Source organism: Sylvia atricapilla, chromosome 5 (genome assembly GCF_009819655.1).
Source record: "Sylvia atricapilla isolate bSylAtr1 chromosome 5, bSylAtr1.pri, whole genome shotgun sequence".
Taxonomy (NCBI): domain Eukaryota; kingdom Metazoa; phylum Chordata; class Aves; order Passeriformes; family Sylviidae; genus Sylvia; species Sylvia atricapilla.
The window spans coordinates 11712299-11738926 of record NC_089144.1 but is presented as its reverse complement, the minus strand read 5'-3'; the positions used below and the strand labels follow the sequence as shown (position 1 = coordinate 11738926).

Genomic DNA, 26628 nt, shown 5'->3' with positions numbered 1-26628 from the left:
AGTTAATCATCGCAATTAGCGTGTCCCTGAAAATGTTTATCTCAACAGGAAGGGGTCAGTAAAGTTATACAATTTATCTATCTCTTGATTTAGTGAGCAGACATTCTTTATCTATCTCCCTTCATCCTTGATTTAGTGAACGGACATACCTTACTTATCTCCCTTCACTCCTTCTAGTGAACAAATGTACTTTATTACATCTATATCCCATCACCCTTCTAGTGAACAAATGTACTTTATTACATCTATATCCTATTACCCTTCTAGTGAATAAAACATCTATTTCCCTTCACCCTTCTAGTGAGCAAAGCATCTATATCCCTTCACCCAGATTTAGTGAACAAACACACTTTATCACAGCAGTGATGGGGAAAAACTTGGTACAGGGATTACCTCTTGGAACAGGCTCAAGCTGTTCTGTACTTGGATATCTTTTGCTTGATGTATGTCCTCACAGCTTCTCTCCACTTTTATGCCACCTTTAGCTGGCTGATATCAGCCAGCACATTCCAGAAGGGAAATGGTAATTAGGCAGGACATAGATAGCCATGGAGTAGCACCTTATCAGTGCTATAAATATTTTCAACAGCTAAAATAACCCCAAGCAAACAAACCACAATCCCCAGTAAGATTACATGAAGTTTTACCTCCTCTGCAGATGAAAAGTATGAACAGACCAGGCCTAGTCTCAGAGGACATCCCCAGCTTTGCCAGCAGTTTACAGACGGGTAGACTCCATTTATTCAACATGCAACTTCAGAGTGCACAGTCTCAGAAAACAGGGATGCTACTTGAAGTTCTAGAAAACATCTAACGCTCCCTGGGGGATTACAAGCAGAGCCTCCCGGTTTGTGAACACCAAGTGGCTGAAGCTCGGCTCCAGGCCTCACTGACAGGCTGCTGTCTGAGGCACTGGGAGTCACTCCGAGCTCCCGAAAGAATTGCCCCTTCTTCTGTCTGGTGACCAGACACAGGAGGGAATGGCCCATACAGGGCAAGTATAGAGTGGATTTTAGAGAAAGGTTCTTCACCCACAGGATGGATAAACACTGGAACAGGCTCTCCAGGGAAGCGCTCACAGCACCAAGAAGCATTCGCACAACGCTCTGAGGCACACGGTGTGATTCTTGAGGCTGACCTGTTCAGGGCCGGGAGCTGGACTGGGATGATATTTGCGCATCCCTTCCAACTCAGAACACTTTGCGATTCTGTGATTCCTCCAGGAGGCCTGAGGAAGAGCCTGGGCGCACACCCCACGGGGAAAACGAGAGCCGCGGTCCCGGGGGCAGCAGCACCAGCAGCACTGGCGGCCGAGGCGGGCTCGGAGGCGCTGCGCCGCGGCCGTGCCCGGGTAGGAAGCGGAAGGGCCGGCGGCGGGAGCGGGCCGGGAGCCGCCGGAACAGCCCGGGGCCGCCCCCAGCCGAGGGCCGGGAGCCGCCGGAACAGCGCGGGGCCGGGAGCCGCCGGAACAGCCCGGGGCCGGGAGCCGCCGGGACAGCCCCGGGCCGGGAGCCGCCGGGACAGCCCGGGGCCGCCCCCAGCCGAGGGCCAGGAGCCGCCGGAACAGCGCAGGGCCGCCCCCAGCCGAGGGGCGGGCTGAGGGCGGCCGAGCCGGAGCGGCGCCGGGCCGGGGCGATGCTGCTGCGCCTGGTGGCCGAGTTCGAGCTGCGGAGGGACGTGGTGCCCTGGCTGGCGGAGCGGGGCTGCGCCGCGGCTCTAGGTAACGCTCCGGGAGGCCGGGAGAGCCCCATCCCTCCCGCCGCCCGCGGAGGAGCGGCGCCGCGGCCGGGCCCCGGGTGCGGGCCCCCGGCGGGAGCTCCGGCCGCGGGCGCCGGGGAATGGCGGCGGGGGCTCCAGGGGAGCGACCCTCGGCTGCCGGGGGACTCGAGGTGGGCAAGTTCGCCGTCCTCAAGGAATTGCTGACATGCCGAAAACACTTCTACACATCTGCGACGCTCCGCAGTTTGTTTCTTCTTCCTGCTTCTTCACACGTTTTGGGGCTTTTTTTTTTTTTTTTTTTTTTTTTTTTTTTTTTTTTTTTTCTTCCTCCTCCTCTCTCCCCTCACCTATCGCTCCTTCCCCGCCCAAAAAAACCAAACCAAACCAAATTTAGTTTTAGCATTACTCCCTCTCCGCGCTGCTCCCCATTCTGGGAGGAAAAGCCTCACAACCTGAGCACTTTGGTGTGTGTGGTAGACGAGTGGTTTAAAATTAGCTGCAGTGTCAGCTGTCACAGCGCCGTGCGATCGCCGGCACAGCGAGCGCTCGGGGTAGTGGTTGGAAAAAAGTGACCCCCCGTATTCTTGGCACTGCGGCTTTTTGCTTGTTACTCATCTGCAGAGCAGCTGGCTTAGTTCTGCTTTTCAGAATCTGATGAAAACCTTCTTCTAATAAAATAATAATACTGTTTGTCACACTGTAATAGTTATTGCTTCAGTAGAAATAGCATCGATGTGCAAGTGTGATGAACTTGGAACGCTTTCAGTCACTTTTACTTAAAATACTTAACGTGCTTCCCGCATTGAGGGGCTGTTATCAAATAGGCTCATAAGATTTTGTTTGGTGACAAAAGAGACAGAAAGTATCAGCGTGGAGAATAAGAAAATTATTTACCAAGCCATCACTTAAAAAAAATCTGTTAAAAAGTGCTTTGCATTTTCTACATTTACTGAACAATTATTGAGAGGTATACTGAAGGGATCTGAGGTAAAATTCTGAAATTCTCTGTGCATAATTGATTAATCAATGAATTTATCAGTTCATCAATGATGAATTCAAAAGCATCTCTATGTTAATAATGTAAGGGTCTCAAAATGGCATTGATTTGTGTTTGGAAAGGAGAAAAATTTATTAAGTCCTTTAAAATGTAATAAAGTCTTCATTCAGTAATGTTCCTGGTAATGCAAAATCATAAGAATCTGGTTTGGAGGGTGCATCTGATCAGATACCAGCACTGCTGTATTGCATTTTAACTTATTTGTGTATAGTGACTTCTTCCCCCTCATGCAGTGCTGTCATATTAGGAATGTGAAGGTGGGAGGTAGGGATTTGAAAACATTAATTTAAACATCAAAGAAATATCTAATCACAGAAAGCAAGTAATTTTTCAGGAGCTGTGGTACTTTTGTGTCAGTGTTTTCAGATGTTACTTATTCATATTTATTATTTGCTTTCCTAAGAACTTGAAAGCACTTGATAGCATGTGAGAACTGCTAATTGTGTGAGAGCTGGGAGTAGCTGATGATAGGAAGGGAGAGGCAAGAAAAGTGAACCAGCCTTGTTTTCTTTATTCTACCTAATTTGATATGAGCTGAATATAATGGCTTTTAGGAAATCAAACTCTGCCTTCTCCTGATTATGTTGGTAAAGGCTGTGTGCAGGCTTGGGTTGGTTCTTTTGGTTCTTCATCTGCTGGTCTCAGCTCAGGGCATGAGGAAGAAGTTGTAATTCTATGTGCAGGGTTTTACTGCAGGGCTTTCCAAGGGCAGGGACCATTGCCACTTCTTTGCCTCCATATTCCCACTGACTTCTCTTCAGAAGCAAAACTCTCTTCTGACACAGAACTTTTTCAGCACCTTTGAGATGTCTGTGTCAGGTGATAGGTAAATTCATTAACGTGGAGATTGCTCATGGACCACCTTCTCTACCAAAATTCTGTGCTGAGGAAGCATTGCATGAGAAAATGTGGAGACTGTGTTACTCATCTTGAAAGTTTGAGGTGGTTGTTAAGTTCCAGGAAACTTCAGATTAAAAAAAAACAGATTATATTGTTACCTTAGACTCTCTCAGTTGTCACCATCTAGCCGTAATGTAGTGGTATTGTAGTGTACCTCGACTGATCTGAAACCAAAAGAAAGTGATGTGTTGCACAATGTACAGGAAGGGTTTTCATTGTCCTCCCACAATAAAATGGAAAATTTACTTTCTTCTGATAATACTTGAAAACAGGGGGTTTTTTTCTTATCGCTGCAAGCTGTACAAACCAGTTTATAGTATCAGGCTTGTTAAACTAAGTATCACTAAGTGTCTTCCTTCTATCAACACTTTGTGATAACTGCCAAGTAAATAGTGTCAGGCTTGACTAAATGCTTCCAGAGGGTTGTGGACAGTTCTTTATGTTGATGGTTACTGAACTGCAGGCCACCTTTAGTGTAAAATTGAGGCCAATCGTACAGGTTCTGATGATCATACAATCATACCTTACTAAGGGAAAAATTTCCACTTCTAGTAAAAATCCCATGGGAGATAAACACATTTTTGTTGGCTGTGGTGATCAGAGAACATACAAGCAGCATCAGGAAAGCATGCATTTTTTTCTCACTTTGAGTACAATATTTTATCCTTTTTTCTGGTGGTTTTATTTTTAATTTGTACTGCTTTGTCTAGATATGCCCTTCTCTTTCTCTGTCCATCTTAGCTTCCTGCTCATTTCTTTCCATTTTAGCCATACTCTTTCATTCACATCCCATACAATTTTGTGTTCTGCCTTGTTAATTCCCTGTACTTTAGGTAGGTTGCATATCTCTCTGTATGGTATTTAGTCATTATATTTTCCTCAGGCTAGTTCTCTCTTCCTGTAGTGTCCAGAGGACTGGAGTATGGCTTAACTCTTTGAACCTCACGTTGTGTATGGTGAATAAATGCACGGGAATAATTTTGGTTTGTTTTGGTTTTTTTATTCTTTGAAAAAGCACATTCCATTTTCATAACAACTAGTGGCAGTGGTCATTAGAATCATAATTATAATGAAGAGGTAGGAGTTTACAAAAATAACATTTTTCTTACATGTTTTGAAGTCCCTTAACTATCTGTGTTGAAGTTTATCGGATTTAAATCATGGTGTTAGATGTACCCTGTCTTTTTCCAGAAGGGAGTAATTTTGGCATATGCAAATAAGTATTTACAAATAAAAATGTATTTAGCATATTGCTTAAAGTGAGCATAAATTTTAGGATGAACCAGCTGAAATTAAAATCCTGTGCCTTTTTGTACTTCTTATTTTCAGACACTTCTGAGAATTCATCAGCACTCTATGTTGTAAATGTTGAAAGAAATGGAAAAATTATTTATACCTGGAAGGTAAGTCCATCTTTGGAATTTAATAAAAGTATATATGAGAATAGTACTGTATGTGAATCTAGTTACTTTCTTGTAGTTTAATTTCTTTTGCAGTAAATATCAGAAGGGGGAAACATGACTGATTACAACCTGGGGAGGTTGGGCACTGGAAAAACCCATCTCTACTTCAGACAAAGGTTAAGAATGGTGAAATGGAGAATGAAGTACTCAGATGATTAAATCTCTAGGGGTTTTGCCTTTGATTTTTTTGCTGGCCCAGAATCTCCCCATGAATAAAAAGCATTTTCTTTAAAACACTTCATAAACAGCACATAATTTCACCCTCAATTTCATAGTGAAGCCTAGCTATTAAATTCATGTGCAATGCTTTAGTTAATGTTTTCTCCTACTAAAATGTCTGAAGATGCCATTTATCTAACACTATTTCTGCATATACCTTTCTTTAAGGTTCATCCATAACACTTTATTGCAAGTAACACATTTATTTGATGTCTTGAAGTACCTAGAGCTGACTTCTTAACATAGGATTCTGCTCTCCATGGTGTATGCTTTCAGTTTTATTTCCAAGTGGGTTTTCTAATGGTTTCAGAAAGTGAAACTTTGTCTTCTTCTCATTGTTCCTTTGATGAGACAAGCTGTATTTATTGACTGTGCAGCCCAGAGGAGTCTGTAGATCCAGCTGGATCCTGGAGGATCTTGGTTCTTGAGGAGTTCAGATATGAGATGGACTCCAGTAGAGTAGGGGTGCCTTTCTTTCCCCTCTGGCTCAACAATGCTAAAATTCTCCAGCTTCCTTAGGGTTAAGGGAAGAAGTGAGGCCTTCATCAAGGCTTTAACTTTAATATGCTTTAGCTGTGGGTGGATGTTTCCTTTAGTACAAGCTTAGGGAGGGGAGTCTGTACAAGACAACAGTAACCATAAAAACAGTTCTAAAGAGTGTGTCAAAATTTGGGTTTTTTCATGGCTTAAGACTCTAGAAGACTTAATGCAAGTAACCATATAGCTCAGGAGGAGATCTGGTACTGTGTGTGTGTGGTGGTGCTGCTTTCTAGCACCTGTGGAATCTCACACAGCTTTTTTGGGCCTCTGACAGTCTAACTGCCTCCTGTGCTCTTCAGGCTCTTGCAGCTGGCAGCAGGAATGAGTTGTAGCTCAAGGTTCACACATCTCAGTGTAGGTGTCTGCCTGCATGCTGGCTGTCTAAGCTCCTGCTCTAGTCTGTAGGGATCTGGTCAAAACAGTTGGTGGAGCTTAGGGAGCTGACCACTTGTAGCCTGTTCTTTGGGAGGAGGTGTATGCTGTGGAGGATGTAAAGTAGACTGAGCTGGCCTGGATTGTTTCCCAGTAGATACAAACAGAAAACAACCTTTGTCTTCTAAGTGAAAGACAGTCAAGTGTATTCTGTGTGAAACCAGGGGAAGGTGGACACTGAGTTTTATTTTCAAACTTATTTTAGAATATTATGTTGTGCTGTGGTTCTGACAGTGTCTATATTTTGTGATGTTGATACTTAGTGTAAAGGAAGATATTTTTTAACAGAAGTGAATTCTATTTGTAAGGTAATGCAAGAATCTTCAGAGTGCACCTGAAAACAAGTGTCCTATTTTATGCATAGTCATGGGCATTGAAGTAGTTCTGTTACCAGACGTGTAAAGTGTATTTTTCAGTATCTAAGTAACATGGTGGTAGCATTTCAGACACACTTGAAAAAAATAGTTATTTGTGAAAACACTTCCTCAATCTTAAATTAGGAGGCCTGGAGCATGTGTCTTAGTATAAAGACATTTTGTTTTCCTTGTTTAAATCAGAAGTCAAAGACTTTTGTCATTGCCATAACAATAATGAGACACTCAGAAATAGACCCCTTAGGAAGCGAATACTCAGGCTTTTGTTTCAACTTCACAAAGCAAGATGCCATAAATTTGTAAATAACCACAGATCTCTCCCCTCTCCCCCTAAGCAGTTAAATACAATGAAGCTCACTGTGGAAGTAGAAGCCTGTGTGGCTGGATTTAATTTCAGTAGTTTAGCAATTTAGTGCCTATACCCAGAGTATGTTAATACACATCAATTTGCTATCCAGTATATGCTGCAAAGCAGATTTTTCTTTTTTAATATATTTGGAAAATTTAAGTCATGGTAAAAATCAAGAAGTAGTCAAGTTTTAATTTGTCAACATTTGTAAACATTTGTAAGCGCCCCAAAGAAAATCATCCTATATTAATTATCAATAAGCTAGAAAGGATATATATTATCTTACTCTTCAAAGGCAAAAAGCTGATGGTGAGCTTATAAAACACTTAGTCTTCAAACAATCACTTCCTAAGGCAGACCTGAAATCCTTTTTCCAGATTACTGGGAGCTGATTTTTGGTGATGTTTGATGTTTCTTGTGCTCCCTTTTGGAGCAATGACCCACCAAGTTGGTGAGGTTTGGAATACAAGCCTTAAATCTCTGGGAGGCCAGAGCATCCCTATTGACTCTTGTAAAGAAATCTTTCTTCCTGGCCCTATTGCCTGTAACTAAAACCAGTTTAGAAACAAAGTGAGAGAGAGGCATTTGATTTATATAATGGCTTGTGGGCTGTGGATTGGCCACATTTCAGCTTTATCCCATGTGTTAGTTCTAAAAGGAAAAAATAAATCTTTGTTCTCTTGGAATTAGAGTTTGCTTTCTTGGAATTAGGTAATTAACTGCCTTTTATATATAGGACAGGGAAGTGTGTGAGGATGTGTGTCAAGGAGCAGGGAGAACCCAAAGGTAGGGGAAAAAAAAAGGGCAGTGTTTAACTTTGTGTACATTTCTATTGCTAGTGCTAATTTGTTTCCATCCATAGGGAAATCAGGGAAACACTCACATTGGATTGTACGATCTTCAGACTAAACAAAATGAGGTGAGAGCAATACCAGCTTTTTCTCTGATGAGGAGTGTGCTGTTGTGTTTCAGATTTTGATGTTTTGCAACACAGTATGCTATGTCCTTAAGGAGTGTATCCTTGTTGGAAACAGAAAAGATACTGGAGAAGGTATTGGAAAGATTCTCAGTTGTATTAAAATGCACCACACTGCAGAACATCAGAAAGGCTTGAGAGTTGTAAAACATCATGGTTGTAATCTTTATTTCTAAAGAACCTTTTAAACAAGTCCTTTCCATTCCTCTTCACATTGCACATGTGTGCCAAGAAGTAAATGTTAGGTTTCTTTATGTATGCATTCTTAGTCTGGTGATACCATTTTAAGAGATTATTTTATTCTAAAACTGAACATACTGCAATTCAGTAACTAAAATCATGATAACAGGTTTTTTAAGGTGTCCCCATAACAGTATGAAATGAGTGAAATTTTGTATTTCATAAAGGTCTGCTATGCTGCTCTAGTGGCAACATAGAGCTCAAAAGAACCAGTAAAAAACAAAGATGAGAAAAAGGAGGACTGTTATAACTGAAGCTTGAAATGTGGTTCTTCTGGGCATGAAAAGATATGGCTTAAAGATGAAACTTGTGGGAGAGCAGTGTTTTCCTAAGGAGAAGTAATTATGTGTTTCCTTTATGGAGTTTGAAAAAGGACAGTTATTAACATCACTGTGTGTCTCTGTAGCACCTCTATATGTTTGAGAAGAATCTGCACATAATCAGCTGTTCAATCAACAATGAAAGGACCTTATTGGGTAAATATATGCTTTATCATTAAATTTTCTTGGTAAAGATTTAGTTTAGTACGATGATATGTTTGGGTTTAGAATTACTTAAATCTGTTTTGACCTATGTGTAGCCCACAGCAGTTTATGAATTTCAGTGGGTCCATCATCAGATAATGTAGTTAACAGCATAAGGACACAGCTGTGACAATATTGCTTTTTTATTAAAATATCTAAGACACACTGACCCTTTGTTCACTTCCTCCTCCTGCATTTGTGCATACCTGCTACATCTAGAAGAGCTTCTGATGTTCCTTTAACATATATATATTTTTGGTAAAAGAATTGTGATGCTCATTCTTCAAGGATGTTTGATAAGATTAGTGTCAAAAATGCACACTCACTGTGGTTGTGTTGGTGTTTTCTTCCCCCGCAGCAGTCAGCTTCTGTCAATATACAGAGGAAGAAAGGGCAAGTCAGCTCTTACAGTCAGGTACTGCAGTGGTGGATTTTTTAATACTGTTTGAAATATTGTACCTTTTTGCTTTCTTTCTCATGTAATTTCTGTTTAGAAAACAAACTTGTGTACATAAAAGAATGTTATCTAAAACATGTTTTCATTGCAGTATCCAAGTATTTAACCCTGCTAATCGAAATTCATCCCATTAATAATGTGAGAGTCCTAAAGGCTGTGGATAGCTGTGTTCGAGTGCAGGTAAAGTGTTCAACTAATCTAAAGATAAGCCTTTTTAATCTGCTGTGCTAGAGAGAAAACATGGTTTAGTGCAGAAATATCTCATGTTATCTTGCCGCAGTTACAGAGATAATGTACTCCTGTTTCTTCAGAGAAATAAAAAATGATACTTCAAAAGATGTTTGGTATAGAATATTTCTCCAACATGAAGGTTGCTTTTTTTATTTCTCTTCAGTCTTCTGAAGTTTGCAATTATAGTGACTGGTGACTATTAGTATGTAATAATAGCTATTTTTTAAATTAATTAAATATCATTAGTGTGTCTGATTGAATTTAAAAACACATGCATATCCAGCTAAAAAAAACCCAAAACATTTTAGATAAATGTTCTTAACTAATTTTGTTTTTACTTTTGTGAAATTTTCTGTGTAGTTTCTTTATCCAGTTGAAGGCAGAAATGCTTCTAGAGAAAGTCGTCTCTTGCTGGTTTCAGAAGATAAATGTGAGTTAATATTTACAAAGTACATTGTCATTCTTTTACTTCAAGGTGATTGTTATAGATTGCATTTTTGGTAGACTCTTATTGGGGAAAAAAAACAGGAAAAAGAAGAGTGTGAGTTATTCTAGGTATTGCAAAAGTCTTTAAAAAACTGTGTCATTTGCCAGATTTTTTTCAATGTTATCAGAATGGCCATCTTTGTCTACAATAAGTTGCTTAGCTCTTGCATTCATCTGTTATCTTTATTTCTAAGAAAGCTAAAATAGACTCCTTATAGATGCCTACATAAATTCAGAGTAAATCAATTGACTGAAAGATGTCATTTAACGTGAGAAGTGGGGCAAGAATAGAGCCATAGTTCCTTGGATTCAGCTAACGTTGCATGTTCAGCCTGATCTAATGGCAGGGAATGGATAAAGATGGACACTTGGAAAAGACTGGGGTTTTGCTTCTTACTACAGAGTGAGATCTCTTTTCCCATGCCCTTGGAGAGGCCCATCCTCCCTGAGCAGGACACCAACCTTGGATAGGTGGACTTAGGCAGACAGAGCTAAATCAGAAACACAACATCTGCTGGGTGAATGTTGCACTTCTCCTGCAGGCCAGCTGTGGATAACCCAGCAGCTTTGTGTGGGAAAGGCCTATGAGGAGTATTCATGTTAGGAAGGGAAGGAGGGACATGGGCATATGCAGATCCTCAGAATCCATCTTTACAGGGGTGCTCCTTGGCTTAGTTGGGCATGTTCCAGTCGTTGCTCTTCAAGCCTGAGCTGTGCTGATGTGGGCAGGGAACAGAGTCCTCGAGGTCTGTGGCTGAGGCCACTCTCAGCTCAGGAAAGGAAGAGACTCCAGGTCTCTGCGTAAGCGCCTGTGCTCATGTGTCACAGATTTTTCTTACACTGAATTGAACTTTCCTGGTCCTAAAGTGTTCTTACAGAATTCTAAGTTGAGCTTGTTTAATAAGATGTATAAAAGCATTTTAAAATGTTTGTTTTTAATGATTTTTTTTTAATATTTTAAAGATATTGAACAATTTGACATTCACGTTGTTGCAGAAGACGAATACAAAGTGGTAAGATTGAAAAATCTTTGGGTTGGAGATTTTTTACTTTAATTAATTTAGCTGAAAGTTTTGAAAGTTTTTTTAGCTTTATACTTGGGCATCACAAAGTTTATTAAAGAAAGCTTTGATTAATAGGGCAACTTACGCGAGTGACCACAAAGCCAATGGGAAAACTTTACACGTTGTAATCTATGAGGAAAATTATTTATTTTACTGGGTTTGTTATGTGTTGCTGAATGCTTCTGTGTGTTAGAAGTTGTGAGTAAACATAGTGTTTATTCATTTAGAAACCATTTAAAATATTTGCAACCATTTAAAAGATTTTCAGAGTTGCCTTCCTAACCTTGTCTATTGTGAGTCTGTGTGAACTCAGTAGGGGACTCACTTAAAAAACCAAATGAACAAAAGATGTAAAACTTAGATACAGTCCAAGTACAGTGGATGTTCCAATCTCTGTTTCCCCTCATCTCTGTTTTAACATAAATTTGTCATCAACAAATTGTGGATGTTCTGCTTGAAAGACTTACTGTTAATGAGCATTTATCTAATATAGTACATAATTGTGTCATGAAAGCCAATGTTTTGTGTTATGGAGGTGAATGCAGGCTTTGAAGGAAAAGTTAAGGACCTGATTTTTGTCCCTTTGCAATCTTTCATGGTTTTCTCAGTTCATCATGACCCTTCAAGCAGATGGATTTTATATGCTAGACTACAGTAGTAGAGTAAAGACTTAAATATAGTCAGAAAATGGGTTGATCTGATGTCCTTCTGACAAAGGACATGTTTTGGTTGACAAGAAATTTCCCTACATCATTTAAGTGTGCATGTGTACAATCCCAACAGTTTTCCACAGTTCTAGCCTTGTCCCTTTCCAGCCCTCTCTCTCACATGAGACTTTGCATAGAAATCTCTTTTAGAGCTGACATATCTCCCTTCAGTAATTAATGTAGCTGATTCTGAACTGACTGTGGTATTTCCCTCCTCTGTGAGGAAGAGTGCCTCTGCTATTCTTTGTTCACTTTGAGCAGTTTGAGTGGTGAATTTCTTGCAAGCAAGGAAGGCTGAAAAGTTTTGTAAGTAGGTGTACCCTGAAAACTCTGCTTCTGATCTCTTTAAACTGAGCACCTTGCACACAACAAAGGTGGCCTTCATGCTGCTGACAAGGAGCCTGTTCCTTGCAAGCTTCTTACTATTTGTGCCTCTTCTCTCACTGCTTTTCTCTTTAAAGCACAGACTGTGCATAACTGTTGCAAAACCTTATTTGATGGCTTCTAGCGTTTTTATTCTTTCCCTGTAGGTGATCGAAAAGTCAGGTCAGCTTCCAAGAGCCAGAGTTGTAGATGACCTCGTTTGGGCACAGTGGGATATGATGGAGCAAAGACTCTTCTACATTGTTCCAAAGGTGAGCTGAAAGTCATTCGTGCAGTTTTGTTCCTGTCTGTCTAGTGACAGTGAAGTTTTAAGTGTGTGGGGTAGCAAGTAGGGGTTTGTGTTTTCATTAGGATGATCTTGTTCTTGCCTCAAATAACCTAAAACAAAAGCCAAACTTGCCATAGCTGCTCTTGTGCTTAGTACATTGCAAGAAGACTGGTGGTTTTAGTGCTTTCTATAAAAAATGTGGGCTTGTTAAATGTTTTTTTTTTTTTTTTTGCTTTAGAAAGGTCTTTTACTCACAAGTATCTAAATCTGTCCAAAACTGTTATGAGTATAATGCTTCTCTTCTAGAGAATTCATATCTAGAAAGTATTTTGTGTGCAGACTTACTGAGAGACCAAATGAGGACATGTTCTTGGCAAGAAGCTCTGAAACTCTTAGAGTTTGGGCTTTTTATTTTGTCTGAGGGACTACTTGCACTTGATGCATTCTCTGTAAATAAAAAAGGATTTTTCTTTACTCTTCTTAGCCACAAAAAGAGTGAATGTTAGGAAATAACAGGAAGTGAACTGTGATGGAAAAATCTATTTATGTTTTTGTTTGAACTGACCAATGTAAGATGCAATTCTTTTTTCTGTATAGGTAGATATGGAAAACATTTTTTTTTTAACTTTCTAAAATGTGTGAGATGTGCATTGCTGTGCTTAAGTGAGAGCCCACGCAATTTTATATGATTGGCAGATAATGATCTGGGACAGGAAGGAAACATGTCATAGTGCTATTGTGAGGGGTTATATGTGGTTTTTAAATTCTTTTGCCCCCTAACTTCTGCGTGTCTGTTAGCAAAGCAAGTTGCGTGTGAAGAATGGTGCTGAGTATCCAATCATTTCTCAGTCTATATAATATACTTTCTTACTTACAAAACACATCCTTTTTAATTCCAGGAATCAAAGAGTACTTTAAGGTGTGTCCAGTTTTATCCTGATGAAAATTTTAACTCAATAGTAAGTTATGAATATTTTGTTATATATAATGGTTTTTAGTGGGATGTAATTTTGTTTTCCAGGTACTAGTACAAGATTTGTACTTTGTACAAGTTTGTCTTTTTCATTGTTGAAACGTTTGCAGAGGAAAACTGGAGTTTGGTTTTCCATTTGTTTTTTAGGGTTTTTTTCATTATTTTCTTGTCAAGAACATATTCAGTCAGATTCAGATTTTGCCACAGTAATGGAATTACACTTAGTGGAATTGCACTTTTTTTTTACCTAGAAGACAGTAAGTGACATTCATGACACTATATTGATCTTATACTCAGTTATTGAAAAAGCAGGCTTATCAAGTGCACTAGACAAAAAAAACATGTGCTCATTTTGTGTCAGTTTTAAGTGAGATAGGAATGTTTGTTGCAGGCAAAATAAAAAAAAAAAAAAGAATGTAAAAATTACATCATGTAATTGTTACTAGATCTTTGTCCCAGTGGCTGAAAACTGCTGCACTGCAGCAATTTTCTCTTTTTAAAAAAGAATCTGTTTTATGGGGAGGTTTGAAGTGACTGGAAGGGTTAGAGGAGGATAAATAAACTTGTTAAAATGTTGAACCTGGTGAAATGTGACTATGACACATTTTACTGATCTGAAATGCTAAGCATAGTATATTGACCCCTGTAAAGAACAGGTTTGTTTTCTTTTTTGTTTAACAGTTGGAATCACACCTGGATATTGCTGTAAATGACACACAATTAAAGTAAGTTGTATGATTTTTTAATGTTTTAATTTGCTTTCCTTTTAAATACATGGTAATATTTTACAAATCCAAATAAAATTCATCCAAACCACAATATCTTTGTTTGCAGTTGCCTACATGGTACTGGAACATGAGAATAACATGAAAACTGTGTCCAGACCTCCAGTTCTTATTCTCATCAGGGTCAACTGTAAAAAGTAATTTAATCCTTGACTGCTTCTTAGTGCCATTTAAAAAAATTATTTGTCTGAAGAGCTAGCTATAGGTTAAACCTTCTGGGAATGATGAACCTATTTAAATTAATTTGCTTTAACCTTGGGTGTGTTGTAATGGTGATGTCAAATTTTCTGTCAAGGCAAGCTCTGCATTTTAATTGCTGTTGCAAGTTTTATTGGGCAGTTAAGCAAACCAGTGGCACCTTTTTATAGCCTGTGAAGACACTGCCTGTACTCTGTTCTCCTCCAGCATGCTCTTTCCAGCAGCCTGCACATCCAAAGATGAAGATTTGTCTAATTCTGTGTCTGCTGTGCACATGACTGCATTTGAGCTTGTCTCCTGCGGGCTCCCTTTTAACTGAGGGGAAAAAAAACTAGGCAGGATGGTTTAACTGTGTAATCTATCTTTACATTCCAAAAGGGCCCATTTGTTTTTGTGAATAAAAAGGGAGGCCGGAGCTGCTAGGCCAGGTGTCAGCTGCTGAAGGTAGTTGAGTTCCACCCTGCCCAAGCTGCGGCTCTCGAAATGTCTCAGCGCTGTGCATAAGGCTCAGTGTGGTGCTCCTGCATGTGCAGGTTGTCCTATAAAAGGGCACTGTATCCTCTTACAGTTGGTGCTGAAAGAACACAAGTCTTGTAAGAGCTTCAGTGCTCTGTTCTACTTTATTTTTATTTTTTTTTTTAAAAATTACTGCAGAAGACCAAGGGAAAAATCCCTACAAGATCAAAATACTTTCTGGAAAAAAGATACAACCAAACAAAAAAAAAAACCCTCAACAAAAAAAGTAAAGCAGACTGACTACAGACTTCTGCTGCATGTTTTGCAGGGTGAAAATGGGCCTTGTAGATTTAGAGATATGTAGAACCATTAAAGCACAGGCAGCATGAGGCTGAAAATGTCATGTCAAGTTCCATGTGAGTGTGATTTTGTGCTTTTCTTTTCAAACATTTCCTCTGAAAGTGGTGTCCCTATTGCAGATGAAAATGTAGCTTTACAGATGGGCTGTAGAGTTAGTCTGCAAAACCTTTGAGTTATTAGATGTCACAAGTATTTGGATTTCATGAGTATGTCATGAGAACTTGCTTTCACTTCAAAGTATAGGAATGGTTGGACAAGGCAGTAAGTGAATATGAAGTTGTCAGGCAAATTCAGAAATGCTGGATAACAGTGTGCAGTCTTGTGATTCTTGTTTCTAACAGCAGTGAGCAAATTGGTTAAAGCCTAATTTAGCTTGCATTAGAGAACATTTGATTATCATTTAATTACTATATTTTGGTCACCTAGTGACTGTTCTGGTCATCTTGTTGTTGTGATAAATCTCTGTGGGTGAAGTGATTTACTTAGTGATCTTTATTTGCTCATAGACTTGTGAATTTTGGATATGATTACTGTCAAGATCAAGATGTTGCATCTAAATCTTTGAACCTTCAGGTTTTCACAAGTAAAGCAGGTAATGAATAAATACAAGTATGGTCAAAATTACCTCCACTAGTAATTATCATGCAGTGTAATCCTAATTGATTGCTGATTTTCTTCATAAAATATTGAAAAACACACAAAAATGGAAACACAAAAATTCACATGTAAGTGTGAGATTTGTATTCCCTTAGAGCATACTTGGCAGGTAACTGTGAGGAGGAGGAGAAGGCAACTGTGCTTTTCTTGTCCTAATAATTTTTTTTAGCTTCTGAAAGCTGCAGTGAAGTTGAGCTGAAGTATCCAGGCTTTTATATATCAACACCAATAACAGAACAGTCACTCAGAAACTTTTTGGTACCCCAATTTCCAAAAACTGGTCCTATGCTCTCCTCTAGTGAAATCTTTCAGTCTCAGAACACCTTAGCATTTTCCAGTCAGTTTCAGAGCCCAGGAGATACCAAAGTGTGGCTGTGTGTTACATTAAAGCAATTTCGTGGTAAAGCTGACCAAAGTTATGTTAGAGAGTAAATTCAAGGAAGGTTTTGTCTGGGTTTCTGATCTAGTGTATGTTTGTGTTAGGGTGGATGTATGTACACCGAGAATGTGCAATGCAGGCTTTGAGGGCTTCATATTGCTGTTAGTGGTGTTTAGAAGCCCAAGTATGTGATCCTCAACATGCTATGTGCTGCTCAAGGGTTTAGTATATATATGATTCCTTAAAATGTTTCTTAAACCTTTAGGATTTTGGAGTCTCCATCCTAATGTATGCCATGAGCTTTTTTTGGATTAAAAACTGGTCTCAAGAGGTTCATCACAGCTGTTTTCAGCTCCTGAATGAGACCACACAGGCAGGCAGAGATGGTGTCTGTTTAACCTTTGAATTGTCAGCAGAGTTGTACAGGGAAGTGTTGCAGGAGAGGCTTTACATGGCACTCCCCAAGGGCTGCTGTGCACCCCAGAGAACTGCTGAGCTGTCTGCCACTTGCACCATTGGTGCAAATCAAGTGAAATACAGCTTCCTTACATGGATTTTTTTCTTACCAAGGCAAATTCCTTATAAAGATTATAGGGAAGGAATTAGAAGTAAGAGAAAGCCAAGTTTCTATCTTTCAAGTGTATATTAGGCTTTTTCTCTGTTAGCAAGACAATTTCTTATATAAACAGCCAGTCCAATAATGGAAAATATTATTTATTTGTATATATGTTTCCTTTTTAAACCTACACTCCTCTGGGGTTTATTCAGATTGAAGCACCTCCTTGAGTTTAGGATCCTCCAACAAGACTCTTGTTTAGTTACTGTGAAATATTTTTTTTTTCTGTCTGGTAACACAGTATTTAAAGTCTGTGTGGAGCCTTTCACATTAAGTGCTTTTCATTGCACTTACTGTAAAACAATTTGACAATTGCACTTGCTAATGAGATTTCTGTATGTGGCTTTTCCTTGAATGTTGTTTAAAACTGAGGATTACTTTGCATAACCCATTTCAGGTAACTAACAGTTTGGAGCAAATTATTTTTGTGCTAAAATCATATCTGGTTGTTGAAGAACACTGTGAGTAATCACACTAAAGGTTCCATCTTGTGCCTCAGTGGTGATTTCCAAAACTGGATTGCAAGTTCTTTGTGGTGCAGACTGCCTGCTGTGGGACTGCTAACACACCTCTTATATTAATGCCAGTATCCCTGCTGGTACCATTCAGACATCCCTGGCAAAGCATAATTGGCAAAACTTTAAACTGGAATATTCCATGCAATTTTCCATTTAATAAAACTGTTACTGGCTCCTGCCAATCCGAACTCTGAATGAAATCACTTATCCTTTCTCAAATTCATGCATCAGAAAAGTAGCTCTGTTCCTTACACTCAGCACAGACAAAACCTCTCCAGATATAAACCCCCATGTAATTCTTGAATAGCTGAGATCAAGCAGTTCCAGTCTCAGAATTAAGTTTGCATGTCCGGAATTCAGTGGTTATTAGATAAACACTGCACTGTTATGTTTTCTCATAGTGCTTTAGAAATATTTTTCATTTAAATTTGCTCAGTGTTAAAAAAAATGCAGGGAGTAAGAGGTCATAGACACTGGATTACCATCACCTATCTGTCTGAAATTTAGGCATCTGGACTATGTGAGAGATAGGCATCTCCAGAGGATGATTCAATCTATATTTCTTTGTTTGCTGAATAGGTGTCTAGATAAGAGATGTTTGGGTGGCTGAAGTTAAGTGAGGCAAGTCCCTCTTGAATCAGTACAACTAGACAAAATGCCCTGGTGCAATTTTGTGTTTGAGTTGTGACATTTGGATGCTATGTTGAGATGCTGTTACAGCCTCATGTTTTGAGTTTTTGCTTGAGCAGTAGTGAAGAATTTGTAGTTAAAGTCTTCTAGGGAAAACTTAATGTCTGCATATCATAGGTGACTCTTACAGTCTCAGTGGGGTGACTTTGTCCAGTGCCAGAGTTGTAACTGCTGTTCCTGAATAGTAGGACTTGATTTTTAATTTCTTCCTTCTTTTCTCTCTGTCTCTCTCTCTCTTTTTTTTTTTTTTTTTTTTTTTTTTTTTTTTTTTTTTTTTTCCCAACCTTTGTGGTTAAGATCTTTTTTTTCCTTTTATTTCTAGAAAGAAAAGTGTCCATCCAAGTATAGGTATATCCTCACATGCGTCTTCTCACCTGGAGGCATTCAGCTACAGCTTTTACTGTTTGCAAATGATTTTGAAATGGGTAATGTGGGAGACCTGGTTCTGCATATAGATGCAATAGGCTAATTAGCTTCCCCTGCAGCAGCACAACCCAGCTCTAATTTGCAGAGAGCACTGCTGAGGGTAGGAAAGGACTCTGTGGTGGATTCTCACACTCTGGCTGCTCTACTGGGGCTGCCAGGACTGTCAGATGTTACATTGCTTGGACACCTGCTGGTCTGAGGCTGCCACGTCTCTGTCTGTATTGACAAAGCACCGTTGGTTATTTCCTGTTGCTTATAGTTCAGTTTGTTGACACATGGAGCAATATTGTTGAGTTGAAAGATGCACATCCTATTTTTAGTCTCCCATAGCTGCCGTTTCTGTGGTCAGCTTCACATTGGCCACTGACACCTCAGTCTGAACGCTCTCCCGTGCATGTTGTGCAATTTACAGAGCTGTGTACACAGCAGACTCCAGCATACAAGAAAGAAACTTGCAGTGCTGGAAGGGAGCTGTTGATAATAAAATAGCAATGCAGTGGGCTCCTGGAACTTTTCCAGTCTTCCTCATGAGTCCTGATGCTGCTACTTTAAAAATTATGCATGTTTTGAAAGAAGCCAAGTGCTCTGGCAAAATGCCTTGTCTGTTGTCTGAATGACTCAAATATCCAAGCAAAACTGTATCAAAATATATTCAGTCAGCTAAGAATAAGCAGAAAGGAGAATTGCATCTTACCCAAGGAAAAAGCAGTTACTTTCTCCAGAAGACAGAAGTGTGAAGTGTCTCAGCCATATCTGTATCACAGCTATGGTACAGCCTTGTGGTGTGAAATATCAAGGCATTTAATCAAATAAAGTAACTGGGTAGCTGTGCTTTTTTTGTACTTATACTTTTCCGTACTGTGCCATTTTCTGCATAACTTTGTGTATACACAGCCTTTATTTTTTTACAGAACTGTACCTGTATTAGTATTACTTTCTTTTCTTCTTTGAAATGATAAACTTTCAATAAAGGTAGAAGGTGATTGGTTATATTTGTGGATGAGCTTTCCCAGCTGTACTGGGATAATGTGTTTTGGAAGCTGATTTCTAACATGAATGCCAAAGCATCAGAGTAAGGGGATTAAAGTTTTTATAACAGATGAAAGCAGGGTTACCATCCAGTGGGGTCAAAACAGGATCAGTCTGATGTAGAATTGTTCTGGGAGTGGGAAACCTTCCTGAGGACTGAATTCCCTCCTAAAAAGGGTATTAGTTGTTCTTTGAGCTGGAAAGGAGAGAAGTGGCTATCACTTCCAGTGTGAGAAAGCTCTGGTAGTGTATTCGTGCTGCTGCCAATATGAGATTACTTGAAAAGCAAAGAAATGGTGTTTTGCTGTGTTGTTGAGCGTATCTGACAGCTCCTGAATACAGAATATCTGGATTGAGGCAGTCTGTGAAGAGAAAGGCTTGATCAGTTTTCTGGCTGCAAGCACGATTTCTCCTGGGAAGGACTAAAATGTACTTCCCCTAAAGGGAAGAACTGGCCATGACAGGACCCAGGTTTCTATTGTGCCAGGCTGTGTCCTCTATTCTTTCTTGATTTTATTTTATTAGGTAAATGATGATTAGAGTCCATAACAGATATTCCTGTAATCTTTACCTTTTTTGAGAGATTATTTTTAGTTCCTCATTTGAAACAGTCTTGATTTGGTGTTGTACAGTATAAAAATGTCTAGATATTCAGCTGGACAAGTGAATTTTCTTTCCCTATTTTGTCTTTTTAGGAGGCTTGTGTGTGTGTTGTAGTCTAGCCTCTGATACTCCTCATGAGATCGTATACTCCATATATTTTTTACATAAAGGTAAGACTAACTTATTAACTTACTGCACTTTATTTTGGAGAATGTCAGTGCTGAAAGAGTCACAGAACGCCTTTCAAAACAAATAACTACCAAAGTCTGCAAACAATAAACTACTGTGGCTGGTGTTTAAAGACAGCTGCTGCCTTTAGCTGCAGAGTTGATTTTCCTGCTGTAGACTTCCTGCCTGATGCTGAGTGAGTAGCTTCAAACCAGTGGCCTTGTAAATGGTTATTAATTTGGTCCCTTATTTCTAGCCAGACTTTCTGGCGTGCTGAGCACAGACATCAATGAAATCTGTGGGAGCTTGCAGGTGTGTTGTATTTATGCCATAAGGCATTTGTATGGGAAATAGAGCCAACAGCTCTTAGCTTGAATGTCTGTTTAGAATTCCAGTTCAACATGTCATTTTCACAGCAAGAGGTGCAACACCCACTGACTCTAAGAATAGTGCTGTGTAAGTGGTGCTCTAGCTCTTAAAGTTAAGACCTTTGGTTTTGTTTTAACATAATAAAAGACATTGTTTTATTCCAATTAGAATAAAAAATTGCATAATCAAGATTTTCTTATTTGATACATGGACAGAGAGGCAAATTTTTTTTCAACTGAGAAGCTGCATAGTATGGAGTAACTGTGTTCAAGTGCACTGTATGTCTCTGTGCTTAACTATTTGTTTTCTTGTGTCAGGATGCTTCTCATATGTCAGAACTGCACATACATGTTGCTTTATTGCTGGAATATTGTGGGATTGAGTGAACTACCATTTTGTGTTCTTGAAAGCATTAAAAAATTAGAAAAAGTCCTTTTCTGGGTGTGACACACTGTGCATTGCACTGCTGGGAAGGGCTGATTCCACAGACACACCTGACGTGCAGCCAAAGAGTTGTTGGGTTGCTTGGAGCCAACCATGGCCCTTGTACATCCTGATCTGTGCTAGGAAGAAACTGAGGATAAATATGGAGACATTGACTAGCTAAGTCTGGGATGACCTCTATGGAATGGAGCTGCTTGGTGCAGAGCTGTTTGTGGGTTCATGTTAAGATTCATCTGTCATTCAAGAGAATTTTAATAACGGTTCTGCAGTGACCCACAGAAGCAGTGGTATATTGGGTCCATAACTCACATTTTGGAGTTCATAAGCCATATTTCAGAGACATTTAAGGAGTTCAGTTTGTTCTGCAGCCTCTGAAATCTTGGCTGGAAGCTTCCCACCCCTGTTAAAACAGGCACTGCAGCATAAACAGAGAAGTCACGATGTTGCAGTTGAATTCTGCCGTGCTGGTTTTAGCTTGCATGTGCTCATGCTGGCAAGTGACAAAGTGGTGATGGTGAGTGTACTGACTCATTGCAAGCTAACTTCAGTCAGTATTTTGTATGAAAAACTATCTCTTTTGACACCTCTGCCTCTCTAGTGTTGCTGGTGGTGACTTTTTCTCTTGGTGGTCCTGTAAACTCTGGATCTTATATTGAATTTCCATGCATGATTAAGTAGCATCCTGATCGTGACACCATTAGTTACTATAACCTTCAGCTTTTCTCAGAGATAGAGGAAATTTGAGGGCATTGTGTCATTCTCACTGAGTGCCAGAAGTGTGGTACAAGTCCAGATTAAAACAACAGCTGTGCTGATGCAAAGCCCATGCAAACACAGCAGGTCTGAAATTGGCCTTTGTATAAACTGAGCTGAACTAAATTAGAGCAATAGGGCATGCAGATAAACAAAGGGAAAATTCTTTAAAGCAGTTGAAAGATCACCAAAATGTGAAACACAGCTATATAAAGGATTTGTGTTTGGGTTTTTCTGGGGGAAAGGTATTTTTACACAAGCTTGCTCTGGGATGGAGTGCTTCTTTAAACACAAATGTAAGGCTGTGCAGTGCTTGGCTAGTTTTCACATGCTAAAGAACTGCATTGTGTAGGTGCCAGTCTACTAAGTGTGCAGGAACTTGTTTAGGATGGATTAAATCTGTTTGTGCAGACAGATCCATAAAACAGTCTAAAATATCCCCATTTGGATCTGTGGGCACTGCTGAAGTTTCCATCTCTAAAGTCATAGGTGGATTGTAACAAATGGTGTTTATTGTTTGAGGTTTTTGAAGTATTTTTATTTTTTCCCAGGTTACAACAAAACTTTTACGGTTTCTCTAGAAAGAACAGAATCTCATCAATTGAAGGAAGTGGCTTTTATGAATCTTGGTAGGTTGCTTGTGTTACTTTCCTGTGTGATTGCCATTCTCTGTGTAGTAGGGAGACAAATGGCTAACTCTTCTGTGGAAGGAAAGGATTTTTTTTTTCTTGACTTTAGGTAGCAGTGTTATTTTGCTGCTTTTCTTCTGCTTGCCTTTTGTATTTAGCATTTGATATTGCAATGCCTCACTATTAGTAGGCAGCTTTCTCTGAAATTGCCTGAGAATCTGTGCTGGACACCAGCTACTGAGTTCTTGAGTATCTCAAGTTTCTTGAATCTTCTCCTGGAAACCCAAATGTACTGCAAGTGTTTCCTGTGTCCATACAACAGCAGCTTTTAATTAACTCCTTTTATATTTCCTAGATACAATCAATTCCTCACAGAGAAGTGGGCCAAGTTGAGAATCACGTGAAAGAGCCTCTTAAAGCAAATAATTGATCAAGTGCTAAATTGACCACTGTTGTTTTTTTAAATAGACTATTATGTGGCTGTTTATTTGCCTGGCCAGTTCCTGCACCTCCTGAACATTCAACATCCTGACCTGCTGTGCTATAGTTTATTTCTGACAGGTAGAGTAAAATTGCTTGAAGTATTTTCATTGTTGTTGTAGAAACGTGTTCATATGTCTTTACATGAAAGTTGTGTTTCTCAATGTTTCCTTCTTGCACAGTGTTCTTACAGAGAAAGGATGCTGAAAAAATAAGAATGATGTTTTTGCTACTTTCCGTTTTAGAAAGAGAAGCTGAACTGGCATTTCATACTTATTGTATTTCATACTTCTTGAGTGTTATGAAATGGAAGAAGACCTTTCACTGAATTTGAAATTCTCTGCCTTGGTTTCATAGTTTCCCTTCCCCCAGTTTTGCCCATGGTTCTTGGTCCTCCACTGTTTTCAAATTTCACATGAGATGTAAATTTGATTTTACATTTCCTTCCTCCAATTGAGTAGCTCTAAATGTGTGTGTTTGGAGGGTGTGGGGAAAGGAAATCTGTGTTTCCTTCACCTGATCAGGCTGATGCAATTTAATTTAGACTCTCATCTGAGATGCGTGTTACTTCATTTCCAACAAACACGTCTTTGTGGGAAGTGGTTTATTTTTGGAAGTGGGGTGCCTTTGTTTGAAAACAGAAATCTGTTGTTCTGATTGGGTGAAGGAGACATAAATTGTGGAAAGGAGACATTGGGTGAAGGAGACATAAATTGTGGAAACTGGTGCAGGGGCAGCATCACATGAAGCTAATACCTGCTTCATATGTGTAATGAAATACTGTCTGCTAAAAATGAGTGGGAAGCATCACTGGTGGATGGTGGGCCTGATTTCTCTGATGCAAAGGGTTTGAAATACAATACCTGTATGGTACCATGGTGGTGAACACTAGTACCAGCATAAATGCGTTTGGTCTGAAGCTTCAGTGAATAATTGTAGAGCTGATCCCTTCTGTTTTGGCCATTGGAATTGATGGCAAGAGATCTACCAATAGAAGTTTTGATCATGATGCTGCATGGGAGCAGTTCTGACATGCACAAGCTGTACCAATAGGTGCTAATTCTAGTAATTAATTCTAATTAATTCTAATTCTAATGCTAATTCTACTTGAACTTGTGCTACTGTCCTTGTACTCTGCTCTATTCCATCCCACATACTCTGATTTGCCTTGGAGCAGCACTGTGAGCCTCAAATCTCTACACCTTCTCTGTGTCAGCCATAGGGAAGGAGAGAACTGAGTGTGGATTGGTGCTCCTTATCTGCTTTCTCTATGGAGCCAACACCATTCCTACTCCTTTTCAGCATAATATCAGGGCAAGTAGTGCAAGAGGCAGACTTTTACTGCTGGGGGCCTAGGAGTCTTAAGAGAATTACTGGTACCGGGCAAATTTTATGTTCTTACTCCTTTTTGTTCTCAAACCAATGTTCTTCAGGTGAGGATGCAAGAATTGACACACTACAGAACTGTTCCATCCGGTCCCCGTGGGTGTCAACAGTCCTGGACTGCAACGCAGGAATTCTGTACAGCATGAGCATCAATGACAGTGCCTTGCTGCAGTTCCTACAGAGGAGCAAACGAGACTGTGAGAGATTGGCAGCTCTGCATTGTGCCCTGCTCTACTTCCAACACACAGAAGACTTGGAAATGCAGGTGGGAAATGAACCTCCTCTAAATTTTTTTACAATGACTGGTACCTTGTACAAAGCAGGAGCAGGGCATGAATGGTATCAGGCAAAGGGAAGTCCCAATTCACCTGGCAGTGCCAAGAGGCTCAGCAGCTGGGCTGCCCTAAACTCCTTTGTCAGTCCAGGCTGTCCTGAAAACATTTGTGTCTCTATCACTACTCTATGCAAAGTGTTACTACCAAAACCAAATTATCTATACTCGTTTACAACACTTGCTTAAACAGAGAGATGTGACAAGCTCCCTGTTCTTACTCTGACAGATTATTCGGTGGATTTCTGAGAACCTGTCAACATGTCATTCTTTTGATCCCATTCAAGAATTTATCATTGGTAGGTATTTTTTTTCCTGCATAGTGAGTTTCCCTGCATACTCCAGTTGACACGGAAGGAGAGGCCATGGCAGTACAAACTGACTCTTATTTCTGAACTTTTTGGTTATGATTTTGTTAACCTGCATTTTGTGGCATTAAGAGACAGTATCAGTAATTTAGAAGATACCTAGACATCTCAAAATTAGATTGGCAGTAAAACTTCTCAAATGCATTCTTCTGTCTAATGGAACAAGTGGATTTATCATTGGTTTTGGTCTCTGGAGATTGGTTCCTCAGCTCCATTCTCTTCTAGCTCTAGCCCAAACCATTTTTTTCAAAAGGATTTGGCTTATCATGATACTCTCTTCTAATTGCTGGTTGCTCAGTCTAGCCAGTGCAGAGTCTTTGTACAAAGGACCCCTGCAGTGCTGAGCTGTAGCCAAGCAGCTGACCCAGCCCTGCAGCCATCTGGACTTCTCTTCCTCCTTTTGTGCACAGAATGGGACCAGTTCCACGATGGAGGAAGCTGTTTCAGAGACAGCAGCAGGATTTGTCCCTAAAAAATGTTAGATAAGGAACAGTGAAGCATACTGTTGTTAACTGATAGTTTATACAATATTGCTCTTATAAATCTTTTTACATTACATTCAGCCTCCCTGTACTGCAGAATGTGTCCAGAAACTCAGAACCTGGATAAACTCCTGCCCTACACATCACTGCATGACTGGATTGGGGTAAGATAACAGCTGGTACTTTAATTAATAGCTGGAGGGTCTGGTTTTTTATCCCTTAGTACAGCCCATAGCTTGTGTGTCTTACCTTTTCATAGATATGCTCCAAATTGATACCTTTATGCCTGTTTTAGTTTGCCAAGTCTTACCCTTTGTGATGTTTTCCATGAGTCAAATTCTTTTGTCAACAAATAAAAGCATTTGCAAAACCAAGAATAGTTATTATAATTGAATGGATGTTATATTTCTCAGTTTTCATAATGAAGTATTAATTTATTCCTTTTAATATGAGATTTATAATGAATACAGAATACATTTAACCAGCAAAACCATGCAGTTATTTCCAGGACAAACAGAATCAGTAGAGTTGAGATTTACAAGTAAGCTTGCAGAAGTAAAATAACTTCAAGCAAGACTTTATAGTTAGAGCAAATAGTGTCCTAATTTCTCTGCTGTGACACTGTTCTAATATGTTGGTTTTTTAAAAATAATAAGACATAGTTTTGGCTAGCTAGTTAGTTTCACTAAGGGAATGGATGATGGAGATTAATTTAAATTATAAGACTATGTAGAATTTGTCTGTATTTGTAGGTTGTTCCTGGAGTAACATGTACCACAGACATTATTTCTCTACCTGTGTTAGAGGTAAGTTCCAGTATAAAACCACATTTGTATTTGCAGATTGATAGCTTCTTTTTTTGTGGGTTGGGGATGTACTAAATATTGGTGCAGCAGTGTCCCCACAGCCCTATCCAAAACCAGATGTGAACAGAAAATTGCCCTGTCGGAAATGATTTATGCCTTTACTAAAATATCAGTTAAAGAGACTCAAAGATGGTGGGGTTTTTTTTCCCTTTCTGAAGACAGCTCTATTCAACAGGGAGGAGTATTCACGAATTAATTCTTGTTAATCAGATTGATACCTCTTTGCTTTATGACTTTGGAAGCTGAAGGCAGAGGTGGAATAACAGACAAGT

General features: G+C 39.5%; 1 protein-coding gene across 1 annotated transcript in view; it reads left to right on the top strand.

Moving 5' to 3' along the window:
- The first annotated feature begins 1584 nt into the window (after positions 1-1584).
- GSAP (gamma-secretase activating protein) overlaps positions 1585-26628 on the top strand; it is a 44688-nt gene continuing 19644 nt past the window's right edge. Inside the window, exons 1-19 of the mRNA XM_066318719.1 lie at positions 1585-1720; positions 5006-5079; positions 7916-7972; positions 8676-8745; positions 9152-9208; positions 9342-9430; positions 9842-9911; positions 10931-10980; positions 12269-12373; positions 13290-13349; positions 14045-14088; positions 15669-15754; positions 20173-20250; positions 22366-22443; positions 22912-23004; positions 24357-24574; positions 24870-24939; positions 25572-25654; positions 26243-26296. Of these exons, the coding sequence (XP_066174816.1) occupies positions 1636-1720; positions 5006-5079; positions 7916-7972; positions 8676-8745; positions 9152-9208; positions 9342-9430; positions 9842-9911; positions 10931-10980; positions 12269-12373; positions 13290-13349; positions 14045-14088; positions 15669-15754; positions 20173-20250; positions 22366-22443; positions 22912-23004; positions 24357-24574; positions 24870-24939; positions 25572-25654; positions 26243-26296 (1521 nt within the window). The 5' untranslated portion in view covers positions 1585-1635. The remainder of the gene's footprint in view (positions 1721-5005; positions 5080-7915; positions 7973-8675; positions 8746-9151; positions 9209-9341; positions 9431-9841; positions 9912-10930; positions 10981-12268; positions 12374-13289; positions 13350-14044; positions 14089-15668; positions 15755-20172; positions 20251-22365; positions 22444-22911; positions 23005-24356; positions 24575-24869; positions 24940-25571; positions 25655-26242; positions 26297-26628) is intronic.